Below are 26,872 nucleotides of genomic sequence, written 5' to 3'. Positions count from 1 at the left end.
AAAACTGCCGTTCTCACCTGCTAGTGGACGTGATGATGACAAGATGTCCAGGTACGACTCTTACAAATGCCCCACAGTTTCTGGACCGTTCACGAAGGTTTCCCAGGCGCCGTGTCACACGCCGTCCTTCCTAGGGGCCCAGACATCCTCCACTTTAGGGATAAGGCCACTGGGCCCTGGGGGGCAAAGTGGGGACCAAGGCTACCACCAGCCCCTCCTGCGCACTAGCCATTCAGTGCTCAGCCTGAATACCTCTGAGGGAATCCACCCATTTGTTCTCAGAAAGTTCCTGGTCCCTCCGGTAGGAACTGCCAGGGCCTCCTCTCTGCCCTCCATGCTTGCTGTTTGCACCTGGCTGCCCACACCACCCAGGGTCAGTGCACCCATTAGGGAAAGGGGCCCGTGTCGGCGCCTCTGTCATCTGCCAGCCCCGTCTCAGGTGAGCCTGATGAGCTGGGGCTGTACCTCAGGGGCTGGCCCTGTGTCCCTGGCTTGTCTACCAGGGGTCCTGCCCTTCGGGCAGACGCAGCGAGTCCTGCCCCTCTCGCCCCTTCACGGACTCCCGTTTTGGCCGAAGTTTGGTGACATTGAGCACGAGGCTCCGGGCTCCTGGGTTCCAAATCGCCATGTCACTGGGCTGTGCCAAGAAAGCAAAAACCGGGTGCTAAGCTCAGCTCTGACCTCCAGCTCCTGCCCTGGTGCCTGGGGCCTCCCTCCCCACATCCCTGCCCGGAACCCAGGGCCTCCCTCCCCACACCCCTGCCATGGCACTCACTCAGGGCCTCCCTCCTCTCACCCCTGCTCCATCCGCTCAGCCCACCATGCCTCCTGGGGTGAGTTTCACTTCAGCAGCCTGATCCATGGCTACAGAGGCAGGGGGTTAGGCCCAGCTTTCCCTTCTGACCAGGGAGCCTTCATCCCTGCTCTCCTAGTCTCGGTCAAGAAGTGAACAGGAATAACTGCGGGCTGTCTGCTCTGACATAACAGTTTAGATAATCTCACTCCAAAAACCTAGAAACAGCTTTGCCTGATATCACCTTCTCCCAGAGCAGCAACACCTGACCTTTCCCCTTTCCGCATTTTCTGCTCTGTGCCTTGTGTGCTGCGCCTGTCCCCGCCCCCCAGATCCCCAAGTTCTTCCATCAGGCCTTTCATACCAGAGGGGCCCAGCAGAAACCGACATAGTGACGGGCTGACAGATGTGGTAGATGGACAGAGGACAGACTGACAGATGAAGAAAGGCACAGATGAATGGACAGTTGATGGACAGATGGGTAGGTGGATGGATGATCGGTGGATGGACAGATGGACGGATGGACAGACAGATATGGACAAATAGAAAGATAGATGGATGGATAGACAAGCATAGGCAGGTAAGCAGAGAGTTGATGGACAGATGGATAGATGGGTGGGGCAGATAGACAGATGACAGAAAGGCATGAACGAATGGACAGATGGATGGACAGATAGATGGATGGATGGACAGACAGGCATAGATGGGTAGACAGGCAGTTGATGGATGGATGGACAGATGGATGATCGGTGGATGGATGGACGATCAGTGGATGGATGGACAGATGGGTTAACAGATGGTCAGTGGATGGGTAGACAGACTGACAGATGGGAGACACACATGGATTAATGGATGGACAGTTGATGGATGGATGGACAGATGGGTATAGCAAGTGGGTAGACAGTTGATGGACAGATGGACAGATGAATGAATGGATGATTGGTGGATGGATGGACAGACAGGTGTAGACAGGTGGACAGACAGTTGACAGGAGGATGGATGGATGGATAGATGGATGGACAGACATAGATGGGTGGATAGACAGTTGACAGATGGATGATCAATGGATGGGATAGACAGATAGATGGATGGACAGATGGGCATGAATGAGTGGGTGGATAGATGGATTGACAAATGGGCATAGATGGGTGGACAGATGGACAGACAGATGGTCAGTGGATGGATGGATAGATAGTTGGATGGAAGGCAGAGAAGAGACACTCTTCCTCCGTGGAGGCCACCATGACTCCATATTTCTTGGAAAAGTAGCCCAGATCCACCCTCATAATCGTGCCCGCTGGCCCCTGAGCAGGCTCTCAGTGGGGGGCCGTGCAATGTGTCCACTGCCCCTGCTGGACCAGAAGTGCCCTGGCAGCACAGGAAGGCTGTGAAGTCCCCAGACATGAGGGGCCAGATTTCTGACAGAAGCACAACCAACAGATTGCTGTTCTCATTTCGATTTTAGGAAAGTTTTTCCGATGGCAAAATCCCCAGACCTGCCCTCTCCCACCTCTTAGTGTGCATCCCAAGAGCCCCTGAAATATCTCGACCCCTTCCTGAGACTCTCACTGCTGGTCTTCGTCAAATTTTAAGTTTAAACAAAGAATCAGAGAGCAACAAAGGAAAAAATAAAACCCCTGCTACAAAAAATACAGCAGGTCAGCTGACAGCAAGGGGTGTGTCTGCCAATAACGCCATTGACCGTGGTTACTGCTTCTGCTCTCCCAGAACTGCACTAACAGATAAAAGTGTGCATTCCCTGCCTTGTGTGGCCACCGTGCTGCCGTACCCCGGCCACAGGAGCCACAGGGCTGTGCGGGGGCACTAGCCCAGGCAGGCAGACTGCACGCACAGTCATGCAGCGTGGGCGGGTCTCATGTGCAAGAGCCATGGAGCAGCCATGGCCCCTCGTCACAGCCGTGTTGGCCCGCCTGCATCCTGCCCCACAGAAGCCCGGCCGGGAGCTGCAGAGGCGTCCTCAAACCCACACATGGGGCTGAGCCGCGGGGACAGAGGCACCTGTGTGGCCTTCCCCGAGCACTGCTGCTCCTGCTCAGGTGCCGATGACGAAGCGAAGCCATGGGCAGGTGGGCATGTTGGGGATGCACAGCCATAAAACACACGAGATACAGCTCATAAAACATTCAAGGCTGCAATTTGCAAGCGTGGCCAGGCTACCCCAAAGCCACTTGTGCCATACGTGACCATGTACCCATGTCTGCAGGACGCGTCACATACCCATGTCTGCAGGAAACAACACATCTGTACTCAGACATGGCACCTGAACTCCAACAGGCGGCGGCCGGATTAAATGACCCTGGGGAGCTCTTGCGAATGCTGTATTTACGGCTCCTGGCATCCTTAACAACGTCCAGGCCCCCGCGCTACCTGACGCCCGCCCTCCCGCTCATCACATGGAGCTGCACATGGTTCCTCAGGACCGGTCCCCTTCAGCCACAGGTCGTTAGTTATTTTCAAGGCTATAATATGGATCCGAGACTTTAAGATACACATCCTGGGCACCGAGTGACTTATTCTGCAGTCCCCGGTGAGGGAGGTGGTATAGGAGGGACCCCCAGACAGGCCGCAGGGAAACAGAGCCACAGTTACAACATCCTCCCCTGGCCGGTGCTCTGAAGCTGGGTCCCTCACTCCTTCCCCTTGTACTTCCTTCAGGGAAGGGGCTCTTCGGGGTGGGGGGGCCTCCCAGCAGCATCCCCTGCTCTGCTCTCACCCCGAAGACCGTCCCTGGCCACATGCTGCTGGCACCCTGGGCAGACCCTGCCCTAGCCCTGCCCCAGCCCTGCCCTAGCCCTGCCCAGCATGCCCACCCCACACACCCCACTGTCCTGGGAGACAGGCCTCAGCACCACCACAGGGCCAATCACAGCTCTTGGCCGACTCGCTCTCCTCTCCCCTCCCAGGACCTGGCGTGGCCTTTCTTCCTCAGCCCTGTGACAACAGCCCATCCACCCAGGTGCCGACTGCACCCTCACCGTGAGCTGTCCTGGTTCATGCACGCATGCACACGCCCTCCTCCCCAAGAGCACACAGTGAGGCCACATGCACTCAACCCAGACCCGCCACCGGCAGCGCCTCCTTCCAGGGTGGGCCTGAGGCCTTGGCGAGGTCGCATGCACAAGCCACTCCAAACGGCACCTCGTACTATTACCCATGTCAAAAAAAATTATTCTGAAATAAGGTAACATCAGGGCTTCCTGAACTTGTCAGACTTAACACATGGATAATTTTTCTCTTTCCCCAAATTCCACTAAAATGAGAACAAAGGATTCACAAAAGGCATAAACCCCCAACTACATAGAAAACAGGGGAAGTGATAACGTAGAAAGTGTCTCATTTATAAAAACTGGAAGGTGAACCGAGGAGTTGGCAGAGCCATGAAGCCTCACGTGAGGGCCCAGGCCGCGGAGCCCCAGAAGGTCCTGTAGCTGTTGGGGTGGTGCAGGGAAGAAACGCTTGCAGGAAGAGTTTGACCCAGGTGCTCTCCTGGCTGGGACCCCAGGTGAGCCGTCCCCCATGGCAGGTGCAGAGGCTGGTTCTCAGGACGCCCCGGCTCAGAGATCCAGGGACAGAGCAGAGAGCAGGGACAAGGCACCGTATCCAAAGCAGGGGCTTCAGGGAAAGTGTCAGTCTGGACCAACACCGCTGCCCGCTGCTCTCCCGCCTCTGAAAATGGCAGCTCCAGGCCATTCCTTCATCCCGACCCGGGAGAGAAATCAGAGGCTCTGCCCTGGAGAAGTGGAGCAGACGTGCGTGGCCGGGGACCACCGGCCCTGGGGAGGTGGCTGAATTCCAGCCCAGTGGGTCCAGGAAGGACCAGCCACAGCTGTGCACACGGCTCCTGTGGGTGTGGGTCATCATCGTGAACGGTCACAGCCTCCACTTGGAGAAGCGACGTGTGAAGCAATAGGACATGCCGAGGAGAGAAAAATATGACACCAATAGTCTCACAGGTGTGACAGGACAGAAAACGAGAGCAGAGCGCAGCTCTAAAAACAATTAGATAAAAAGGAAGGGTTCCTAGTAGTTAAAACACGGCAGCTAAAAAAACTCTACAAAACACTATGGGAAAAGTAATGGAAATCTCTCAGGAAAGGGGATAAATGGAATGAGGAGACAGGATCTGGAATCTGGGGTCGCCCGTATCCAGCTGACAGGAGCCGCGAGAAAGGGAGTCGTCACAGCAGCGATAGAGAAGGCCTGGGTGATAGTGCCACCTGGGACGCCAGGAGCTTTGTGGCCTGTGAGTGATGCAGCCACAGGGCCCCGGGAAGCACAGTGTGGAACCCGCCTGCCACGGCCGCCCTCACGTGGGGTGCATACCCCACAGCGTGGGCCACAGCCCCCAAGCATCCTGCAGGGATCACGCTCCCTGGGGATGACCCACAGCCCAATCCTGGGACAGTGTCTGCACTAGGCCCATCCCTGAGGAAGAGCCCACTGTCCGAGCACGGAGCCCCCCCACAGATTCCCCGGCACACCCCCCTCAGATCACCAGGCTCACCCCCCCAGATCACCCGGTGCACCCCCAACCCAATGACCCAGTGCACCCCTCCACCCAGATCACCAGGCGCACAGCTGCACAGCATCCCGGAGCCACAGGTGCAGGTCTCGGGTTGAACACATGGGCAGAGAGACCACCAGCCCTCTTCCCCACATCCCACCCGCTAACACCCACAGGGGCATTCCCAGCTCCCTTCCCTCACAGCTAATGGCCAGTGCAGGGCTGTCCCAGGCCTGAAGGAGGGGCAGGCGTCCCGCTCTGGGTCTGGTGGAAACAGGAGGGCTGTGTGTGCAAAAAGGCCCAGTGCAAACCCACTGCAACCGTCTGCCGACAGCACCTGCCACCTGCCTCCTGCTCACCATCGCTCCCCCGCCCTGTCTGGGCCACATTCTGTCACCGCTCAGGGCCTCAGACTCAGGGGTCCAACAACACTAACGGTCCCTAATGTGCCCGTCACGTCACGAGGAAACGAGGTAATGCGCACACGGGTAGGGGAACTGGCACCCCCTCACACTCAGGGCTGACGCCTGGCCTCGGGGACCACCGTCGCTGTGAAGCCAGAGTCAGGAGCGCAGGCAGGGCCCTGGACACAGGGGACAGAGAAAACCACCGGCTTTCACGTCAGGCACGTTCTCCAGCTCGGTGATATTTTCCGCATGAAACAGCAGCGCCCTTGGGGCCCGTGTTGTCTCTGCACATTCTACCTAAGAACCCAGGAGGAGGGAAGGGAGGGTGGCCATTTTCCGGACAATACTAGTATTGAATAGATGTCACTTGTCCCCAGATTAATCCAGGTAATTCACAAAATGACTCTAAAATGTATCTGGAAGGATAATTTATGGGACCAGCTGAGAACATTTTGAAAAAGAAAAGTAATGACCGGGCATTTGTTCTCTCAGGTTTAGAAGGTACAAGCAGCCACACGGTGTGGTAACGATGAAGAGACGTCAAATCGATGGACTGTAGTAGAAGGTCCAGAAAAAGCCAAATATCTACACAATGCTAGGATGTTATGTGGGTGGTGTTTCCACCCAGTGCGAGAAGCACAGTGCACTCAGTAAATAACGTTCTTTACACTGCCTGACCATCTGGACGAAAATAAACGATATCCTTACTTCCCCAAACATACAGACATGAACTTCCAGACTGGCTAACAGTTTAAATGTAACAAATACAATACAGAAAATATAGGAGGATATATAAGTCACTTTGGGTTGGCAAAGAACTTTCTAAGTGTGAAACCAAATGACAGGAATGAGTCAATGCAAACAGCCAATAAAGATACCAGGCTGGGTGACACAGGACTACCCCTCCCCCCACACTGACTGCTCCTCCTCCAGGAAGCCCGCCTACACTTGCACGCGGGTGGACCCTCCCTTCTGCTCAGCACCACCCTCCCAGGAACGCTGTCTCTGACACGTGCCAACCGGAGCTCAGGAGCCCCTGGCCAGCGGCCAGCAAGCACGGTCAACACCGACCAGTTCCCCTCAGGGCACTTTTTACAGCCGGTGATTACGGCTTCATTTTTTGTGATCATCGACTGTTTGCCACCCTGGAAATAAAAGTGCCCTGTTTTTCAAGCACTGGATATGCAGCACACGGGTTAAATAAATTCTATGATATGCATAAGGTAGAACACTACAACGTGAGTTAAAATTATAAGAGATTAATTTTTAAGAGACTACAAAAGACACCATGATTTATCGTTAAGCAACAAAAGCAGGTCACAAAACCCTGTGTACAGTCCAATTTGGGGGAAAACGAGCACACAGTAGAAAAGATGCCTGTATCTCACTTTCAACAGAGAGTTCATGTAACATTTAGTTCCTTAGTTTTCTTCTCTAAATTCTCTTTAAAATCTCAACAGTGTATACACACCACATGTGACCCCTTGGCTACAGGGGGAAAGGGGAAAATCTCTAACCCACAGGGTCCCTGGCGATCCCTAACCCCGGACGCTCCTTGTCCACCCACCAGACTGACTCCCTTGGCACAAAGAAAGAGAACACGGCCCACGGGCTCCGTGCCAAACCCTCCTCTGTCCCACCACCTCCAGGCCCAATGATACATCTTCAGGAAAATAAAACTAAATAAGGGCATACTACACTTGAAGAAAACCTCAGATTTCTACCAAGCAGCCAGAAAACTCACAGCTGTGCCTCGTTGTGCAGACAGAACCCCATTTCGTCCACCTGTTCATAACTCCGTCAGCCACCGTCCAGGAAAGAGCTGTGAGCTGAGGTCGCACCAGGGACGCCAGCCACTCTGAGGGGCACTGGGACCACCAGTGACCACTAGGAAGCTAACACAGGCGCCCACACCCCTCCACCCCTGCAGAGGCCACCAGCTGCCCCCAGCACCCCTGCACCTCCCTAGCACCCCACCCACTTCTCTGAACACTCCCCAGGCACAGAGACGCTCTAGGACGTGCCCAAGGTCATGGGAGTGTCGCTGGGATTCAGATACAGGCCCCTGCCCTCCCTGAGGGCTCCTGTATGGACCATGAATGCAGATCACAACGACTGCTTCCAGAATCCCAGCTGCGCCCTCTATCCTCAGTGCCTGCTGGGCATCTCCAAAGTCTACGTGTCTTCAGACCAGAGTCATCATCTTCCCAAGATGAGCTCCTCCCGACTCCATGCTTCTCCCAGCGCCGGGACCACAACTCCACTGCCATTCCCACCTTCTCCCCCTCCGTTCCCCGCTTTCCCCTCCATTCCCACCCCCTCCCCTGGACCTTCCTTGCTCCCACCTGGAGCACCTGCTCAGTCCCCAGAGTCCCCCCAGCTAGATGGGTCCCCAGCCTCAGGCCCAGGGCCAAGCTGGGCCGCACAAACCCCTAAAGCATGGCCCAGACACACTGCTCCTTTCCGGCCCCCAGGGGTGCTCCAAGGGCCTCCTGATGAGTTCTTGGGAAGGAAACGGTTTTCAAGAGATTAGGAAATTATGCTTCCTCTTGATGACTTCCTTTCTCTGAGGTTTGGGCTGAAGCACTTTGGGCAGCAGTTTGAGGCGAAAGCAGGCCGAGTGGCCGGGAGATCCATCCTGGTCTGACCTCTGAGCTCCAGGGCCGAGCACCCTCAGCCGGGCCCGAGCCCTGCACGGCTGTGGTGTGCTGGTCTGAACACAGGCATGAACACAGGACCTAAGGCACACGGCTGAACGAGCTCCTATGTGGAAAGAAAGCACTGGAAACGTGCATGGCACGAAGCATGTGGGTGATGGTCATTGGCCATCATTATTGCCGTCACAGTCATGTGGTTGTGACCACACATCCAGCCTCACCGCCCGAGTGTCCCCACAGCACACTCTCCATTCAGGCCAGAGTTGAGTCCTCACCGGGCAGCGAGTGAGCCCCATGCTTGCCCACAGGTGGCACTGCCTGTGTCCCCACACATCACCCAATGCAGACCCCTCCCTCCCTCCGCAAACAAGCCTGAACCCGAGCCTCTTCTCCTGGACCCCGTGGCACTGCTTCTGCATTGGCTTTGCTGATCTGGCCGCGCTGAGGCTCAGTGAGGCCCCACGGTTTGTGTTCATAAGCATGAAGTTCTCGGCGTGACAAGGCCCGGGTGACGCCTGCTCCCGGCTCAGGAACTAGCGCACATGGCACAGCGTTCATGGGACAATGGCCACCAGCAGCCTGGGCATCTGGGCCTCTGTTCCCAGGGGACATATTGCCCCGTCTGCTCAGGAAATGCAACAGCCTGGCCAGTGGTGTTCCTCAGAGAGGGACCCATCACACTGGCCTTGGGCACTGCACGTGCCAGGCAGCTGACCACCAGCGCCACTCAGCCAAGCTGCAGGGAGCTGGACCCCTGAGTGCTAGGAGAGGGGACATGTCACATGAGGACACAGGGGCCCAGACAGACATCTTCCAGGAGGCGAATCTATCAGCCGCCTAGTGAAGTCTGTAAAGTACAAGGCTTATCAGAGTGTCCCCCACGTCTGTGAATGTGTTTCAGGGAAATACAGAGAAAGATGTGATAGCTCACGAGCGTGTGACATTTATCACCCAGGACATGGGGTGGGGGGCAGGGGGAAGCACCGTTCAGGAAGGCCTGAACCAGGCTTGTGGAGGAGGCTCACGTGCACTAATGGAGGCAAGGGCCCCTTGCATTCACCATGTTCACAGTCTGGGCCAAACCTGCTGTGCATGCACTTCCTCCTAGTATCTCCTTTAACCCAAGAGATGCCCGAAAGGCGGGCGCTGCCGTTACAGTCCCCAGCTGTGTGCGGGGGCAGGAGAGACGTCAGAGAGAGGAAATCGGGGTCCCCAGCTGGCTCTGCCGCTCACCAGCTGTGAGACCCCGGGCCTGTTCCTGCACCAGTAACGACCGCCACCTCCAAGGTTCCCCCAGCGCGGACGTGGGCCGACCCCAGATCTGCATGACAGGGACATTAATTACAGTTTCCGAAATTCATCACGGAAAACACCGTTTCTCATATGCAACGGAACCAAGCATTTATAACACTGGAAACGTCAACATAATTGTGATTATGAAGCCTAAAACGCCTCAGGACACCATAGCGATGAGCAGAATTAGAGTTGCTACGGCAGAAGCATCGCTTTTGCCCATTTACTGGAGTNGATCGCCTGCATCATCGGGATCTACTTGTTCTCTCTGCATTTATAGGGACGCCGCTCAGTCAGAGTCTCTAAAGCACACAGTGCTTGTACCACCAGGGCAGTGAAGGGGCAGCCAGGGCCTGACGCTGCCCGCCCAGGCGAAGTGGTCCCTGGCACCTGCTGCCCCAGCCCACCTGATCCCCAGCCCACAGGCCTTGAAGTCCAAAGTCGTAAGCAAGAGAAATGATTTCCCTTGGAGGCCGTGCCCTCCTCCGCACAAACTCTATCAGCTACTCAGCAGCACACTCAATCTGATCAGTTTGCTCTGAGTCTGTGATTTTTTACCCTTTTTTGGGGATGAGTGCCCCTGTAGAAGACCCTCCCCTAGAGCGACGCACACGGTGCATGTGCAGGGGCGGGCGAGGTGCTCGCAGACCGCTGGAAGCTGGTCCTTGGGCAGCTGAGGGCTCCCACGAGGCAGTGAGCAGACAGGGGGAGCACAGGGAGCCTAGCCACTACACACCTGGAGGAAGCCACCAAGGACCTGGGTCACACCCGGTCCAGCCACACCCGGTCACACAAATCAGTCAGGTGCTCTGCATGCTGCCACTTAGAACATAGAAAGGATGAGAAAAAGGAACAACGGAAATGTCTGGGGGAGAAGAAACCACCCCAGAAAAGATAAATGCGAAATGACTTCGAATGCACCCAGAGCTAACCTCCTATTACTGTAGATGTCAGCCCGGCACATCTCCACAGGCAGCTCCAGGTAGTAACTCAATATTCACCTGACCTGAAGCAGACACGGCCTGCCGGTGGCCTGGGAGCTGCTGGGACGGAGTCTGTAGCGGGCAGCAGCTGTAATCGAATACCGGGAGTGTCTGCCACCCGGCTGATTAGGTTAGAACAAATACTGTGCCTATAATTTGGGAAACTCTGCACATCTGAGCTCGCAGATCATCCAGGGAACCCCGTACCGGCGTCTGCGTGCTAGTCTATGCAGCGCGAACCTCAGAAGGTCCCGGGACCCCGTACCAGCGCCTGCGTGCTAGTCTATGCAGCACGAACCTCAGGAAATGCTTGTTGACTGACTGACTGACTGACTTGAGAAAACGTACAAATAGGAAAGCAACAGGTTACTGACCCCCATCTCACACACACACATACACAAGCACGTGGACACACAGGCACACACACACACAAGCACGTACACATACACACACAAGCATGCACACACAGGCACACAGGTGCATACATACACTCAAGTGCATTCACACACACGTCCACGTACAACCACGTGCACACACACAAGGGTGCACACGGGCAAAGTCATGTGGCCACGCCAGTGCTCATGCTGCTGCTTCCTCCATCTCACTGCCACCCTTCCTTCAGAAGTCGGCTCTGGTATCACTTCCTCCTGGAAGCCTGCCCTGGTCTCCCTTGGCTGGGATGAGAGCTCTGGGTCCTCACAGTATCTTTTCGTCAGAGTTCACATTGGTCTTCCTTGGGTATCTGCTGAGGGCTGACGGTGGCCCCCCACCCCCAGACTCACATGTTGAAGTCAAAGCCCGAGTGTGAGTGGAGGGGGCGATTAAGGTTAATGGAGATTGCAACGGTGGAGCCGAGCCGATGTGACTGGTGTCCTTGTGAGAAGAGGCACCGAGGGCCCCCCTGTCTGCCTCCCCCTCCACACATGCACGAGAAGGAAGGGCCTCGCGAGGCCCTGGCAAGCAGGCGGCCGTCTGCACCAGGGAGGCAGCCTCACAGGACCAGCCTCGCTGGCACCAGGCCCCTGACGTGCAGCCCCCAGAACTTGTCGTGGCCACCTGGGGGGACTGTAACAGAGCCCATACATGGGTGCCACATCCTCGCTCCCCTTTCTGGTCTGAGCTCCTGGAGCAGGGGCTTGCACAGAGCAAGTGCTTAATAAGTTCCTACTGAGTAAATGGGACAGGGGATGAGGGTGGAGGCTGGAGCTCAAAGCCCTGCTTGAACCCATCCATCCAGAGTGAGGAGAACCTTGAGCCCTTGTGGCCGTCACTCACTGAGGGGAGGACAGGGTTCAAGGTGTCCTTGTGGCCAGTGACCCAGGCCTCAAAGCAAAAGGGAAGAGAGTCAGAAGTAACAAAATGCTCAATTCAACCATACCTCTTAACCCCGTGGGATCAGGTCTAGGCTGCCAAACGTGGCCATAGAGCCCGCCGACCCGCTGACCGACCCGCGAGGCCAGGCTGGGCTGGCTCCGTCCATCTGTGCTTCTGGAGACTTAGAGCGCAAACCTGGAGCCCAGCCTGGAGGAGGACCCAGGCATCCACCATGGAGACGACCACGCCAGACACTGGTCTCTGTGACAGCCGTTCAGTCCTCACAGTGCCCACGATGTGGGCATTACTGTTCCATCACAAAGATGGGGACACTGAGGCCCAGACAGATCAAGTCATCTCTCCACATTTGAAGACATTAGCAGGTCTGGGATTCGGTTTATTCTCAGTGACTAAGACACAGGCCACAGGGGACTCCTGACCTCTGGTTCCCTCATCCACAGGGCACAGGCCCCGGCTGCCGGGAGGGTGTGAGCGAGCCCAGCACGTAAAGCAGGTGCAGTTGCGGGTGAGGCCCGGGTGGCTTGCTTGGCTGGAGCCCTCGAGCCACACACCATCCAGCAGACCCCGGGAGATCAGGGGCTCCGCGTAATGCCCGGGACCAGAGGGCCTACGTAGCGCCCAGCTCAGGCCAGGACTGTGGTGCTCCCGGGGCTCTGAGCACAGAGCGACTCCTTGAACCTGGGGGGTGGTCCAGGGGCCATCTGAGAGCTCACAGGGGTGTGGGGTGAGGGATAAGTGGTCTCTGAAGGGACAGGAAGACTGTGCCTAGGCAGGAAGGGGACGGAGGGCCGTCCAGGCCCGAGGAAGGAGCCGGTAGCCCAAGGCGGCATGAACAAGCGGACTCCGCAGGCTTAATCGGGATTTTGCCCCACCCTGGTTTCTCCAGGTCATGGGCGTCCCTGGCGCAATATCTCCTTCTGGAAAGATGAGTATGAATGAATACGGGCGTCAGGACAGCAACGTTATGTGTGAATCTGAATCCAGGAACAGCAGTGAGAAAGTAGACTTTAAATGTAAATCTAAAGCCCAAGGAGACACAGGCTCATGCAATTTCCCGCTTTTCCGCAGAGGCTAGCTTTCACTACGTCACTGAGAACATGACCCAGTTAGCAGCAGCATCCACCCAGCGGGTACAGAGAAAAGCCAAGTATTAGATGCCTAGGCACGTAGGAGAGCACAGCCAAGCGAGGGGAGGCCAGGCTGTGCTTTGCACAGAGTGAAGGTGAAGGTGGGAGGGAGAAACTTAGCAGTGAGGACCCTCCCCCTCCAGCGGGGACCTCCCCCTCCAGCAGGGATCCTCCCCGCTCTAATGGGGACCCTCCCCCCTCCAGTGAGGACCCTCTAGGGAGCCTGGTTGTACCTCACCCCTGCTACAGGCTCAGGGCAGGCTTTGCCCCCCCCCCCCCCCCCCCCCCGCATCCTCCAGGCACCCATGGACCGGCTGGAGCTGGCNCCCCAGGAGCGCAGTCTCCCTGCACCCGGAGATGACCCGGCCCAGTGATCTGTGCACTCATTTCCATGGAAATGAGCACCTTGTGTGCAGACTTCCAGCAAAGCCGCTCTCCGCTCCTGGGGAATACGTGCCCCATGAGCTTACAAAGCCACGCAAGGGCCTCTCCCACTGACGCCAAGACACACTGACCAGGCTGCACATAAGGAACCTTCCCAGGTCAGACCCTGGCATCACACGGCCCTGAGGACAGGCCCACAGGCACCCCCGAGGCTTCAGGGCAGACGGAAAAGCCCAGAGCCTGCATCCCATAGATGCCCGAAATTGGCAGCCAGCATGCACAGCTACCGAGGGGTCTCAGGAAAGACCACGTGCGGCTGGCACTCCACACGGACAAAGCAGTTGTTGGTGATTCCCTGGATCTGAATGTAGGTCCCGATTCCCTTCCGTGTCCTGGAGACGAGGGCCCAGCGCTCCCAGCACCGAGTGAGCATGCAGGATGCTGGGGCTGGGGGTGGGGGACAGAGAGAGACGCGAGGACCTGGCCACCGCGGGCCCTGAGCACGAAGGTGAGTTGCTGCCCACCTCACATGTCCAGCTTCTCCTCCCTGAGGCTTCTGTGAGCACACCGGGCTCAGGGTCGTTCCTCTGGCCACACAAGGACCTGCTCCAGCTGCAGACACAGCTCCCCCTGGGCACGCCGGGCGCTGCCCCCTGAGGTCTCACAGTCGGTCCCCCGCGGAGGAGGTTGTTTCCGTGAAGCCATGATCCTCACTGTCTTCAGACCTGCTTCCCCGTGCCTGCACAGCCCACTCCCCCTGTGAACCTGTGAAGTGCAGGGGACCCCCCTCTTATCCCAACTGCAGACGAGGAAAACAAAGCATGGTGAGGTCAAGTGACCTGCTCCAGAGGTGACAGCGCTGGCCACAGCAGTGGGGGTGACAGGGGTTGCTCCTTCGAAGGTTAAATGGCAGCCAAGGAAGACCTTGTTCAAAGGACTGAAGGCTGCATCCTGCAAAGGGCGCATGTAGCCCCCGGAACTCAGAGAAGCCCCTCCCTTCACCACACACCCACACACACACACACACACACACACACACACACGAAGCCCCCACCAGTGACCCGGGGGAGACCTGCCAGCCTCTGGCGCTGCCCTTCCAAGGCCAGGTACAGACATCCGGATCCCAGGTGCTTGAACAGCGTGATAACAATGTGAGAACAAACCTCAGACCCCACATCAGGAGGCACAATCCACCCCCGGGGCCAGGTCTCGCAGTAGCTGTTTTATTATTCCCGTGGCCAATACCGTCAGCACAACCGCCTCTTCCTCTTGACATGTGAGTGTGGGTGTTTCCCGGGCTTCACCCTATGGCCTCCTCTTGGCTCCTCCTGCACACCCTTCCCAGGAAGGCCCAGCCGCCCCTGCAGCCCCACCACGCAGCTCCCGTCTTCCTCCCCGGAACCCAACCCAGTGTACAGACCGTGTGCAAGCAGATGCCCTGCAGGCAACGCAAGCCTGCTGGTCACGGGAGCTCCCTGCCTCACCCCTAATGACCCGCCTGCATCGGGCTCTGTGCTGACACCGTGGAGCCTGCTTGGGATTTTCTCTCTCTCCCTCTCTCTCTCCCCTCCCCCACTCTCTCTCAGGCTCTCTCTCTCTCAAAATAAATAAATAAACATTAAAATAAACTATACAAGTCCAAACAGCAATTCAGAGCCGGGTAGTTCCACAGCAGAGGAACCACAAACATGACTTAAACACAGAGGCGGCCCCAGCCAGCCATGGAGCATATTCTGTCATACTGTCACTTAATGTGCATGTGTCCCTGAAAGAAACGTTTAAAATGCACCATTGGCTGGGGTTCTGACACTGAGACTCTGAAGGGTCTAATCCTGAGAGCCCCTCTAGGGATGAACCCCCTAAATCCATCATATTTCTGCCCAACAAGACTGTGTCTCACCAGGACAGAGTCAGTTTCCTGTGAGTTTGCTGTGAGTCAGTTTCCTGTGAGGATTAGGGAGGCCCCAGGGTTCCTCCACATACTGTGAATCCAAACTTGGGAGGCACCGAGATCCAGAACGATGTTGTACATGCACATACCTGATTGTATTCCTCTCTTAGGGGAACCTCCTTCTTTCTGGCTCACCGTTCAAATGCAATCAGACCAAAGAAAATAAGATCTGCTTGTGTTCAGTTACTCTGAGGAAAAGGAATAGAGCTCAAGAATGACCTTCCTGTTAAGCTCCGCTCCCACACCGCTAGCTACACGAGATAAGTCACCACTTTCAAACAGAAATATCAGATAACCAGGTAGAACCTCCATTCCCAAAAACCCTTACTCATCCTCCCTCTTGAAAAGTTCAATTTATCGGGATGATGATGAATAATCACTGATCAAGTTTATTGGGCTCTGAAACTCCCCTCACTTTCAGAATAAAAATCCATTCCCAGGGCCCAGACCTGTCTGTTGCAGGTGCACTTGTGTGTCTGCCCCCAACCCCACCCCCACCCCTGGGGCCCTCAGTACCTTCCTTCTTGAGTGGAGTCATGGAGGCTCATCTGCTAGGATGCTCCCAAGTGCCCTGTCATCTCTAAATAACTTCCAGAATTATTTTGTTTTACTTCTCTTATGTTCCCAGCTTACCTTGTTTAAGATTAATAAAGCAATTACAATTCTCTCAATTAAGAAGCCATTTTAAAATGCACTCTTAATTTGTGAGCAACTCAATTATTTGTTTGTTTTTCTTCTTGAGTGGATAATTCCTTCTGTCTTATAGTACAGCAGTCTTTTCCTCAAAGAAGAAGAAATATTGGACCAAATCCTTCCCTAAAACTCAGCGTCTTAAGCTCAGTCCATCAAGCACACCTTCCTGGACAACAGACTGAACAATCTCAGATTTCATCAACTACTAAACCCTATTCTTAGCTCAAAGTTAACCTTCCAGAGGGAGCAGTTACTCACACTCATGACCCTCAGATACAATTGCCCTTTTCTGCCTGGAAATGCACTAAGTGCATTGTCATCTACAACACATGACTTGAAGACAGGGTACTGGTCAGGCCCGCATAACACAGAGGGGAGCCTTCTCCCATTGCCTGGATCCCAACCCACTTTGTCTGTTTTGAGACATTAGGAGATCCACCTCATTAAAAATGTTTCTGCAAATTAAAAAAAAATGGAAGAGGGAAAAAATCCAAACCTCCTTATCTTCCTGGGTTGCCAAGAAAATCAAAGGCAATGATAAAGTCCACATGAAAACAGCCGGCAAACAACACATAAGCACATAGTAACTAAAGTTATTATTGCTGCTCAACCAAATCACAGGAAAAAGGGGCCTGTGCTCCTCAGTGCAGCAGAGCCAGGTGCCTCACGGGTTCCTGGCCATCTCCCCTCTCCCTTCAGGGCTCAAGGTGCAGGCACTCAGGCCTTTGCTTTCTCCTGAGTTGTAGGGTTTTGTATTACTGATTTGCTTGTGTTTTCTCCTTTACAGTCACAACACGAGACTTCATTTATATCAGGGAGGGGAGGGCCAAAGTTCCTAAATATTTGGTAACTGTGGCTTAAAAAATTGTACCTTGAAATACAATAAAAAATGCATCTAGTGACTGGGATTTCCACACCTACAGAAAAAGGCTCATGATACATAAGATCATCTGGGTCGCCAAGCCTCACTTACCAGCTGGGCAACCCTGAGTGAATTGCTGAAACTTCCATACCTCAGTTTCCCCATCTGTTAAATGAGGATTAGTAACAGTGCCAGCTTCACACAGGTGTGGTGGGGATCCAGTGAGCTAACACGTGTAATCACTGAGTGCAGCCCTGATATGTAGTAAACAGTCTCTAAAGATTCACAATCAGTAGCACTGTTACTAGTGACTTGCAGACTTATCATTCAGTCAGAAGGTGGCCAGCCAGAAACTCTGTCCCTCCCTTTCCCAGTCGTCCATGGTTAACAACAGGTGCACAGCTCATTCTTGTGAGAATGGACCAATACGTTGATAAAATGGCGAATCTGACCCATGAGAATATGTATCTGGTGTATCTGGTAAGTTGTACTTGGTTTTGGTGAAATGTGTCTGAAAACAAATTAGAAAAAGCTATTTTTCTGCCTCTTCTTTCCCTCAGTTCAGAGCCAAGGACCCCAAGGGTCTATCTGGACACATTGCTGCTCTGTGTGGTTATTTCATGGTCAAACACCAAACTTGCAAAATAAGGCAAGGACAAAGAAAAGTAGCCTGGGAAAATCACCTTTTTTTCTCAGTATCAATGAATGATACTAAGTTTTAAACTGAATAAAAATGTATACAAGGGGCACTTGGGGGGCTCAGTTGATTGAGCAACTGGCTCTTGATTGTGGCTCAGGTCACAATCTCACGGTTTATGAGTTCAAGCCCCACGTTGGGCTCTACGCTGATAGTACAGAGCCTGCTTGGGATTCTCTTTCCTGCTCTCTCTGCCCCTCCCTGGCTTGCTCACACTCTGTGTCTCTTGCTCAAAATATAAGTAAACTTTTTAAAAAAGCATATGTGAAAAAAAAATATTATGCAAACATTTTGCATCTAAACTCCTGAGAAGAAACTGGCCTGCACTTGTGTGTTTCCCTGGGAGCAGACTGCGCCCCTTGCTGTGCATCCCCAGGGCATCCAACAGACACTCGGAAAAGACCAACGTGCAGATGCAAGACAGGGAATCAACTTTACAGAGAGGTCAGAACCCATCAGATTCCTGTAATCACAGAATCAAAGAACATCAGCAATATGGAAAGAACTGAGCCCAGGAGAAGCCTAACAACCTGCCCGAAGCCATGTAGCGATTTAACGGCAGAGGCTGAACTTGATCTGTCAGCCCGTGAGAATGCCAGGCTCTCACACTGTTGCAGAGCTCCCCGGCGGAGGGCAAGTCTCCTGGCCTTTTGGAAGCTTTTGAAATATGCCTCGGGCACCAGGAGCAGATACTATGGGTGCTTTTCTTAACGTATCCAATCAATATTTACTGGAGAGAGATCGTCACCTACCCTCTTCATTACCTGCAGGAATTACGGAACCACTGACTCTCTCCACCTCGCCACCCAGGCCTCTGAGATGAGAGATTTGCTGCCTGCTGTAGGAAATCCTTCCCGTGTCTCCGAAAGCCCTCAGATTCCATCTCGCGGATGAATCGACAGAGTTTCCATGCTGCTCACGTATATTAAGGAGGACTTTTGTTGAAGAAACATACTTTGTAGTTTTGAGAAGTTGGGACTTTCGTTTAGAGACTGACTTAAATGCAGTTTGAAATTGTGACTTTTAGACACAGCATTGCATAAAAAGCTCCCACTCTACCAGGTAACAAAACCTTTTCGATAAGACTCCAGGGCTTGGCATCGCCAAAGCAGTGAGCCAGTTGGTGCATTTGTCCCTCACTGCGGGTACACAGCACAATGCCATGGCCACATGGCCTCAACAAGACCCCAAGGAGCTTGATTCAACCCCACTGGTGCCACAACTCTGACGCACAGAGACGGCAGTCAAGTGGGGGAAGGGGGGGGTGTCCCAGGTCAGCGATTTGCAAGCAGAGAGGGGAAACCAAGCACAGCTTGGATGGGATCATGCACCTGCCCTCCACCCCTCAGCAAGTGCCCACAGCCTGCAGTGAGACACACAGAATCCTCACCGGGCCTCCCAAGGCCCTTACAGTAGGGTTCTGACATATTTGCCCTCATTACTCTCTAGTTCTCTATTCTAGGTACTCTGTTCTAGGTCATCCTCACTCTCTGGCTCCCCGCAAGTACTCTGCTCTAGGTCATCCTCACTCTCTGGCTCCCCGCAGGTACTGTGTTCTAGGTCATCCTCACTCTCTGGTTCCCCGCAGGTACTCTGTTCTAGGTCATCCTCACTCTTTGGCTCCCCGCAGGTACTCTGCTCTGGGTCATCCTCACTCTCTGGCTCCCCGCAGGTACTCTGCTCTAGGTCATCCTCACTCTCTGGCTCCCCACAGGTACTCTGCTCTGGGTCATCCTCACTCTCTGGCTCCCTGTGTGTACTGTGTTCTAGGTCATCCTCACTCTCTGGCTCCCCACAGATACTGTGTTCTAGGTCATCCTCACTCTCTGGCTCCCCGCATATACTGTGCTCTAGGTCATCCTCACTCTCTGGCTCCCCGCAGGTACTCTGCTCTGGGTCATCCTCACTCTCTGGCTCCCCGCAGGTACTCTGTTCTAGGTCATCCTTACTCTCTGGCTCCCTGCAGCCACGTCATTCTAGATAAACCAGACTGTTTGCTCTCCAGAACAAGACAAGCACTTGACTGTCTCCACACTTTGCACGAGGTGTCTCTCCCCCTCAGGCTCCAACCAGCCCTCCCACAGATACTAGCCTAAGGGCCACCTCTGCTCTAGAGCCTTCGTTGATTTCTCCCCCAACCTCTTAGACCACCTCCAAATGGTAGTGGCCTCCACTGCCCTGAGACTTTACACTGCTATGAGCACCCTGGTCATTGTTTTCTAAGCAGTGGGGCAGGGATCTAGGACTCCTTTCCTGTTGGTGGTCAACAGCAGCAGAGCGTCTCCAGTGTGTCACATGCTGTCCTGAGTGCCTGAGACGCAGAAGTGAATGAAGTCCAGGTTCTTGCCTTCAGCGGGCTGACGGTCCAGTGGGTGGCCAGCTCTATGACGGAGGGTCATACGTAGTACAGTAGGGGCCCAGGCAAGGGCACAGGCCAGGGGCCAAGGAAACATGAAAGACATGATGGCACTTTGAGTTTGGCAGTGAAATTTGTTCACTGGGCAGGAAACCAGAGAGTAGGAGAGGGTTCTTAGAGGTAAAAGAACATTATACACAACAGCACCCAGCACAGGGCATGGACAGGCACACAATGTCTACTGAATGAATAAAGCAAAGGCCTGGAAGGTTCTGGCACTGTCCTAGCCCCCACCTCATTGCTCCTGCATTGACAGAGTGCCTGCGCGGTTTCCACCCCACACACCAAGCCCTGCCATTAGGTCCCCGGTTCACACAGGGGGGCACTCAGGCTCCCACGGCCCGAGGCCACCAGCCTGCAGACAGGCGTGCTAATGAATCCGCCCTCGGGGACTGATTAACAGAGCTAACTCTCAGCCTCCTTCCAGTGCGGTGTGGACCCTGAAGCAGGTTGGGCCAGTGGGGTCTGTGTCTCCCTGTAAACCTGGTGTTAGCCCCTCAGGGATTTGGTCTTAGTGGCCACAAATGAGGGCCCTTCTTCCTCATTTACAAAAGACAGCCTGGAATAGCCACCCACAAGTCACCTCAGGCCACCCTGGGCCCACAGGGGCTCTCCAAGGATTTAGAGAATGGAAGCGAGTTCCCTTTCCAGGACAAAGTTTCTTTTCTGACAGTTCTCTGCCACCTTCGCCTTTGTCCGGTCATCTCCTCAGTTCCTCCCCTTTCTAGCTCAGGATTTTTCTGAAATACTTGTATCAGATACATGCTTTTTTCCTCCTGGCAGAAACATCAGTATCTTGCTATTGTGCTGTTTCTTTTCCCCTTGAAAACAAACATGAAAATCCGCATTTCAGAACAGTGTCTATTAAATACGTATCCTTTTTGTGGACAAAAACTAAAGCAAAAAAAGAAAGCCCTCTGTGAGGGCGGGTTTCCAGATCCGTGGATCACGGGCACGCCATGAGACCTCCCCCACACCCTGTCCCTGGCACCTGGGGAATGGGAGTGAGTCTGGGCCACAAACAACTTGTTGGAGGAATGTCTTGGTCTAAAGCACTGCTAATCAGTGTGGTCCTCAAAACATTAGCAACACATCCGTTGGGAGCATGCTGAAATGTGGCATCTTCCATGCCAACCCCCCACACCAACCAGAATCTGCTTTTCCGTACACTCCCAGCAAATGGGTCTGCACATCAAATCTCAGAAGCAGGGGCGCAGAATTAAGGGATTTGCCTTTGTGACCATCCTGGGGCCTGCACCTGGGTTTCTGTCCCGAGAGAGAAGTCGCTGTGTAGTGTCCTCTGCAGAACAGCCCCAACGCCCTTTGCATCCAAGCTGTTTATTCAGGAGGCATTTTGAAATGATTGATCCTCTCCCAGAAACCACGCGGGCAGCCCGAAGGAGTTCAAGATGAAACCGAGGTGGTGGCCAGCCTTTCCACGGTGTGGGAGTGCCTGAAAAGGCCCAGCTCTGAACCGTGACAGGCCAGCGCTCACTCCCTCCTCCCTCGGGGCTCTGCATGCCTGTGCTTGATGTCTTCTCTCTCCGAAGACCAGGGGTAAAGGACGTGTGGTGTGACCGCACAGTGACTAACTTGAGCCTGAGGGACCATGCCGAGCACTGAGCTGAGATCCTTGAGGAGCACCTCTGTGAGCACAAACAGCAGAATCAGGGGCACAGCCACCAACCTCCAACCAGGCTGTGCTCCCTCCCAGCTCACACTTCCAATGACAGCTGTCAAGAGCTTCGTAGAAAAACCCTGATTATCCGTCACTCTACGGGAGAAATGCACCGAGAGGATGGAAAGATCTCACGGATCTGGTTTGAGGGATCAAAGCCTGAACAGGGGTCGGGCTGGGGGAGAAGAGGGAAGGGAAAGGCTGGCCCCGTGGGGTGCCCTCCTTCCCACCAGAAGCTGTGACCGCAGCCCCGGCAGGCCTCACAGCTCCTGGCCAGTGTCCCATTCGACCGCATCCTCTCTGAAGAAGAAATCTGTCTCAGGGACATTTCTATAAATCTAAGAGCACCAAAAAAAGTTGCCCCTTATTAGAAAATCAAACAGAGCCAAAATCCTGTCCCCAATGCAAAGCGTCTTCTCACTAATTCTGAGACATACACATCCCAGAAAGCTCCTTGATGCTCGAAACCTCTTCCAGATCGCTCAGCAAAGTGCCCGAGTTATTGATTACCTGACCTGTTATCCCCTCCCCCACTTTTGCTAATTTTGTATTCATGCCTTCCCCTCTTCACCTTCCTTCTCTGAAACAGCAATCTTTTAAAACAGGAAATGGCTTACAGATATCAATCAATACCTGTTTTTCCACCAATTATCATTTATTTATATATGGACAGTAGTTCAGCTATGGAAACAGGAGTCTGCCCTTCTTACAGGCGAAGAGCGCTCCCAGAAATGCACGCGGACAGCGATGACCCACAGCAACGAGCTCGCAAATGCAGACGGGGACCCCATCCGTCTTCCTCCTCCACCCCCTCCCCCACAAAACCCAAAACGCTGTAGATTGGTCACTTAATCGGAAGCTACGATTTTATTTCCTCCAGCTTCCACTGCCCACACAAGCCCCCCTAAATCAGACCTATAGAACCAAAGCCATCCCCGCATCCCTGCCCCGCCCCCAGTATGCGCAGACGGAAATACACCACCTCCCAAGGAAAGAGAAAGTTAACTTTCCCACAACCCGGTCCTTCCACCAGCCTGGCCCGTTCTCAGACCTCACGGGCTCACAAAGCGGGTGCTCGCAACTCTAGCCTTAAACCCAGGGGCTGGGACACAGACAAGGGCCAAAGGTCTGCAAACAGACGCTAAGAACAAGGGCACCCCACTTCCCCTCTCCGGCTCCTTCCTGGCGAAGGTGAGGATTATGGACCAGGTTTATTGTCTCCCCCCCCGCCCCCCTCCCCACCAGGGGCCAGGCCCGAGGCTAGTGGGAAGCTCCAGACAGAACACAGGGCACCTCTGGGCGCTGGGCGCTGGGGAGCTCCGGGGGTCGCAATCTGAGAGTGGTCTCAGGCCCTCGTGCACGCACCCCGCAAGTCCCGCGCGGCCGGCGCCCTCCCCACGCGCGGGCCCTGCGGTCACTCACCGCCCGTGAGCTGCGCGGGGCCGAAGCACAGCGCCAGCTGGAACCACAGGACCGCGGCCAGGAGCCTGCGGGGGGGCGGCGGCTGCGGCGGCGGCGGCTCCAGGAATCCGTCTCCCGGGCTCGGCTTCATTCCATGATGCATCTTTCATCCACCGAGGGCATNCCCCCGCCCCTGCACCTGCCAGCCCCGCGGCCTGCGTGGCCCCCAGGCCCAGGGAATGGGAGGCCTGCCCCAGGGAGGGACGCGCGACGAGCCGGCAGCCTGCCCCCGCCGAGGCTGCGCGTGTCCCCTGGGGGCCCGCGTGGCGACGCAGGCGGCTGAGACGATCCCCCTCCCCTCACGCTTGCATTCGCCCTACGGGATCCGCGGGCGCCAACCGAAATCCCCGCCCTGGAGACGGCCTGGCCCCTCCGGGCGTCCGCGCTGGGCGGGGTGGGGAGAGAGGAGAGGGGCTGTCCGGAGAGGAAAGAGGGTTGTGGTCCGTGCAGCTGCAGAAGACTGGGTACCCGGAGAGGGGAGGCTTCTCCAGTGACGGGTCGCAACCCAAGGGTGTCAGGCTTGACACAGGCTTGACACAGGCTCCCTGTGCCTCAGGGTGTGCNCCCTCCCCGAAAGAGGCTAAGCTTCCATCGAGCTGGGCAGACGAAGAAGGTGCCAGTAGGCGGCATGTCAGAACCAGTGACAGCCCGTTATTCTAACGCAATTCGCGAACCAAAAACCGTATTTCTGTTACCGCCACCAAATCGTCCCTTGCTTCTATCCGCCTTGCCAAAATCTCACACGGACCGACGGTCCCAAGGAAATTATGGTTTTTACCGTGTCGTCTTTTACTGAGAGTAATTTTAACCAATTCTTTCAGGATAGTTTAGCTTTTAGTAGATAAATCGTGCTCAGTATTTGTATTTATTTATTAGTTTATGCTTTGTCACGCTGAAATGGTGGCTTCCAGGAAAGTTTGGGATTTTGAGCCGCACAAGCTGATTCCTGCCAGGCTTGTCCTCAGGGGTCTGGAGCTCAGGAGGGCACCCTTCCACATTCCCCGGGTCCTACGACTGACCTACACGGTGTGAATGCTGATTTCGCTTTCCTCCTTGGTTAATTTTCTAAGGCTCTTCTAATAGCCGTCAGATCGACAAAGCTAAAGAATATCTGTTGCCCGTGTGGTTGTTACAGTCATAGGAGATACGGTCTAAGTACTTGTGAACTCAGTCCTTCATCCAGAGGATGCCCCTTTGGTACAGAGAACATCAGCACTGAAAGGAACATCCAAGTTTACCTGGTCCAAATGGGGGATCTAGGCTGGGGTCCTCCCTCTGACATTTCCAACCTGCGGCCATCCAGCCCCAGGGACTCTTCCTAAGGGAGCCAGCAGCTCCCTTAGAAAAGCCTGCTGTGTCCTGAACTGAAATTTTTACCCACAGCTTCTGGTGCTGCCCTCCTGGCCCACACAGCTAAACTGAATCCACCTTCCTGAAGGCAGCCCTCCCTTCCCCTGCAGATGGCTCCATGTGCCCTTGAGCCTCCCTCTCCGGTGAAACAGGGCCACAGCCCACAAGACCATCACGTAGTCTCTCTCTGATTGCAACCCAGTTTCTGACCAGCACATGGCAGGGCTGACAAGTCATTCTGAATAATCCACTTCTGTTAATGCAACTTAAGAAAACAGAACATGTGGGTGGCTGCTATGGCGTACCAGTTGTAAGTTTTCTACAGTATCTCAGGTCTGCTCGGGAAGCCGTGGTGAGATCCCACAGCAGAGAGGTCTGTTTCCTCACAGTCCTGGAGGCTGAGGCTCGAGATCACCGCGTCAGCAGGTGTGGTTTCTTCGGAGGACTCCTCCCCAGCGAGTAGATGGCCACCTTCTCCCTGGGTCCTTGAGCTGTCCCTCTGTGCGTGCGCCTCGGTGTCTCTCCCTCCACATCCTCTGCCTATAAGGACTCCCCCTAACCACCCTATTTGAACTTAATTACCTCTTTAAAAAGCCCTCTCTCCAAATGTAATCACATCCTGAGGCACTGGGGGTTAGGGCTTTGAGGAGACACGATTCAGCCCATAACATCTCACAACGAAAATAAGAAGTGTGTGTTGCACTCATCTTACAGGTGAGGATGATGAAGATAAAGGTCAGTCCATTGACTCAGGAGCACCCAGCCAGTGAAGGCCTCGCATAAACTCCACGCTCGTACCTTCCACCAAACAAGCCACCCTGAATACGTCACGACTGGATTCCCCCCGAGAAGAGGAACAGAAGGAGGCTGGATAGCGTGCAGACCCCTGCCTAGAGGGGAAAGGCTTCTTTACTCTCTCTTCCTCCCTCACAGAGGCGTCACCTCCAAAACCACTGGGCAGGGATCTCCTCCCAAACACAGGAGAGCTCCAGGGGCCTTCCTGGGACNTCCTCGTTGTTTCCACTCACTTCCCCCTTCCATCTGCCATCTTCCCCCCGCCCACCCAGGGGCAGAGACTGCGATTTCACTTCCAGGGGCCAGTAGTGTTTCGTTTGTGAGCAGGGAAGGGACACGGTGAGTCTCGAACAGGAAGTGGCCACAGGGACCGATGTCCAGCATTGCGCCAACCCTGTGTCCTACGTGTGGTCCCTTCTGCTCTCCCCCGGGGCCCTCTCAGAGCCCCCAGGCACTGGCTGCACAGCCCCCAGACAGCACCTCCACCACAGAACACGAGACAGACCACTAGCTTGCCAACACCCACCTTCCATCCACCCCGCACGAGTGCACGGGGCGGGGGGGTGGCTTGCCTGCTTGGCCCACCCGTGGCTGAACCCACACAGCCTGAAACACAGAGGGGCAATCAGGACGTTTGGCTGAATTAATTAGTATTTGAAGGAAATTCCTCCCCGACACTGGCAACCAGAGACTAGCCAGCCGACCTTCCGTCTTCTCTGCATCCGGAATCCTGCATGTCCAGGGAAACACAACCAGCCGGAGCCCATCAAAGAGCTCAGAACATGCTAGAACATCGCATGGATGCTGTGTGTGAACACGGCTCTAGAATTCTCGAAGCGTCTGATGCACCCACCACCTCTGTCCCGGATGGATAACACCCTCGGGGAGGAGATAAGCTGTGGTCTGTGGGGGAACAGTCACCTCGCACACATCCTGCTGCCCACACGAAGTGTCCTGGTGGGTCCTGACACATTCTAGCCACTGTGGTTGGAACGGAGGCTGCGGGAACAGAGAAGATGAATCCGCATCTTCAACAAGACTGTGGGGACAGTGACAAATGTCTGTGATTAGTGTCACCGGGCAGGTGTAGGGCCGGAAAGCCCAGAGGAGGAGGTGTCCTGGCAAAGGACCCTGGAGGTGACCCGTATGTCATATGGATGTGTGTGTGAGGGAGGGGAGAGAGGTTCAGGGGAGCATCCTGGGCTCAGCCCTTGTGAAGACCAGGAGGCCGGTTGGGGGGCAGAGACCAAGGAGAGAATTTAGAAAGCAGGGAAGCACCATGGAAAGTTCCACGGTGAGAAGGCTCACCAAGCATGCAGGGGGGCTCCTGTGTAAGACAGAGATGGGAGTGTGTGCGGGAGTGGGAGGGGACCAGGAGGAAGGCCCCAGGGACGTGGACGCCCCCCCGCAGCACAGTCTATCACGGCATAGCAATGACCACTGTTTTCACCCCTCGGACGGACTA

The 26,872-nt window shown here is 54.9% G+C and overlaps 1 protein-coding gene across 1 annotated transcript in view; it reads right to left on the bottom strand.

Moving 5' to 3' along the window:
* Positions 1–23,377, bottom strand: part of SUSD4 (sushi domain containing 4) — a 75,180-nt gene extending 51,803 nt beyond the window's left edge. Inside the window, exon 1 of the mRNA XM_077779858.1 lies at positions 23,224–23,377. Coding sequence (XP_077635984.1) covers positions 23,224–23,365 — 142 coding nt within the window. The 5' untranslated portion in view covers positions 23,366–23,377. The remainder of the gene's footprint in view (positions 1–23,223) is intronic.
* Positions 23,378–26,872: the final 3,495 nt, after the last annotated feature.

This window comes from Crocuta crocuta, unplaced genomic scaffold, assembly GCF_008692635.1.
Source record: "Crocuta crocuta isolate KB4526 unplaced genomic scaffold, BGI_CrCroc_1.0 scaffold322, whole genome shotgun sequence".
NCBI lineage: Eukaryota > Metazoa > Chordata > Mammalia > Carnivora > Hyaenidae > Crocuta > Crocuta crocuta.
The sequence above is the reverse complement of the archived record's forward strand: the minus strand, read 5'-3'. Positions and strand labels throughout refer to the sequence as shown.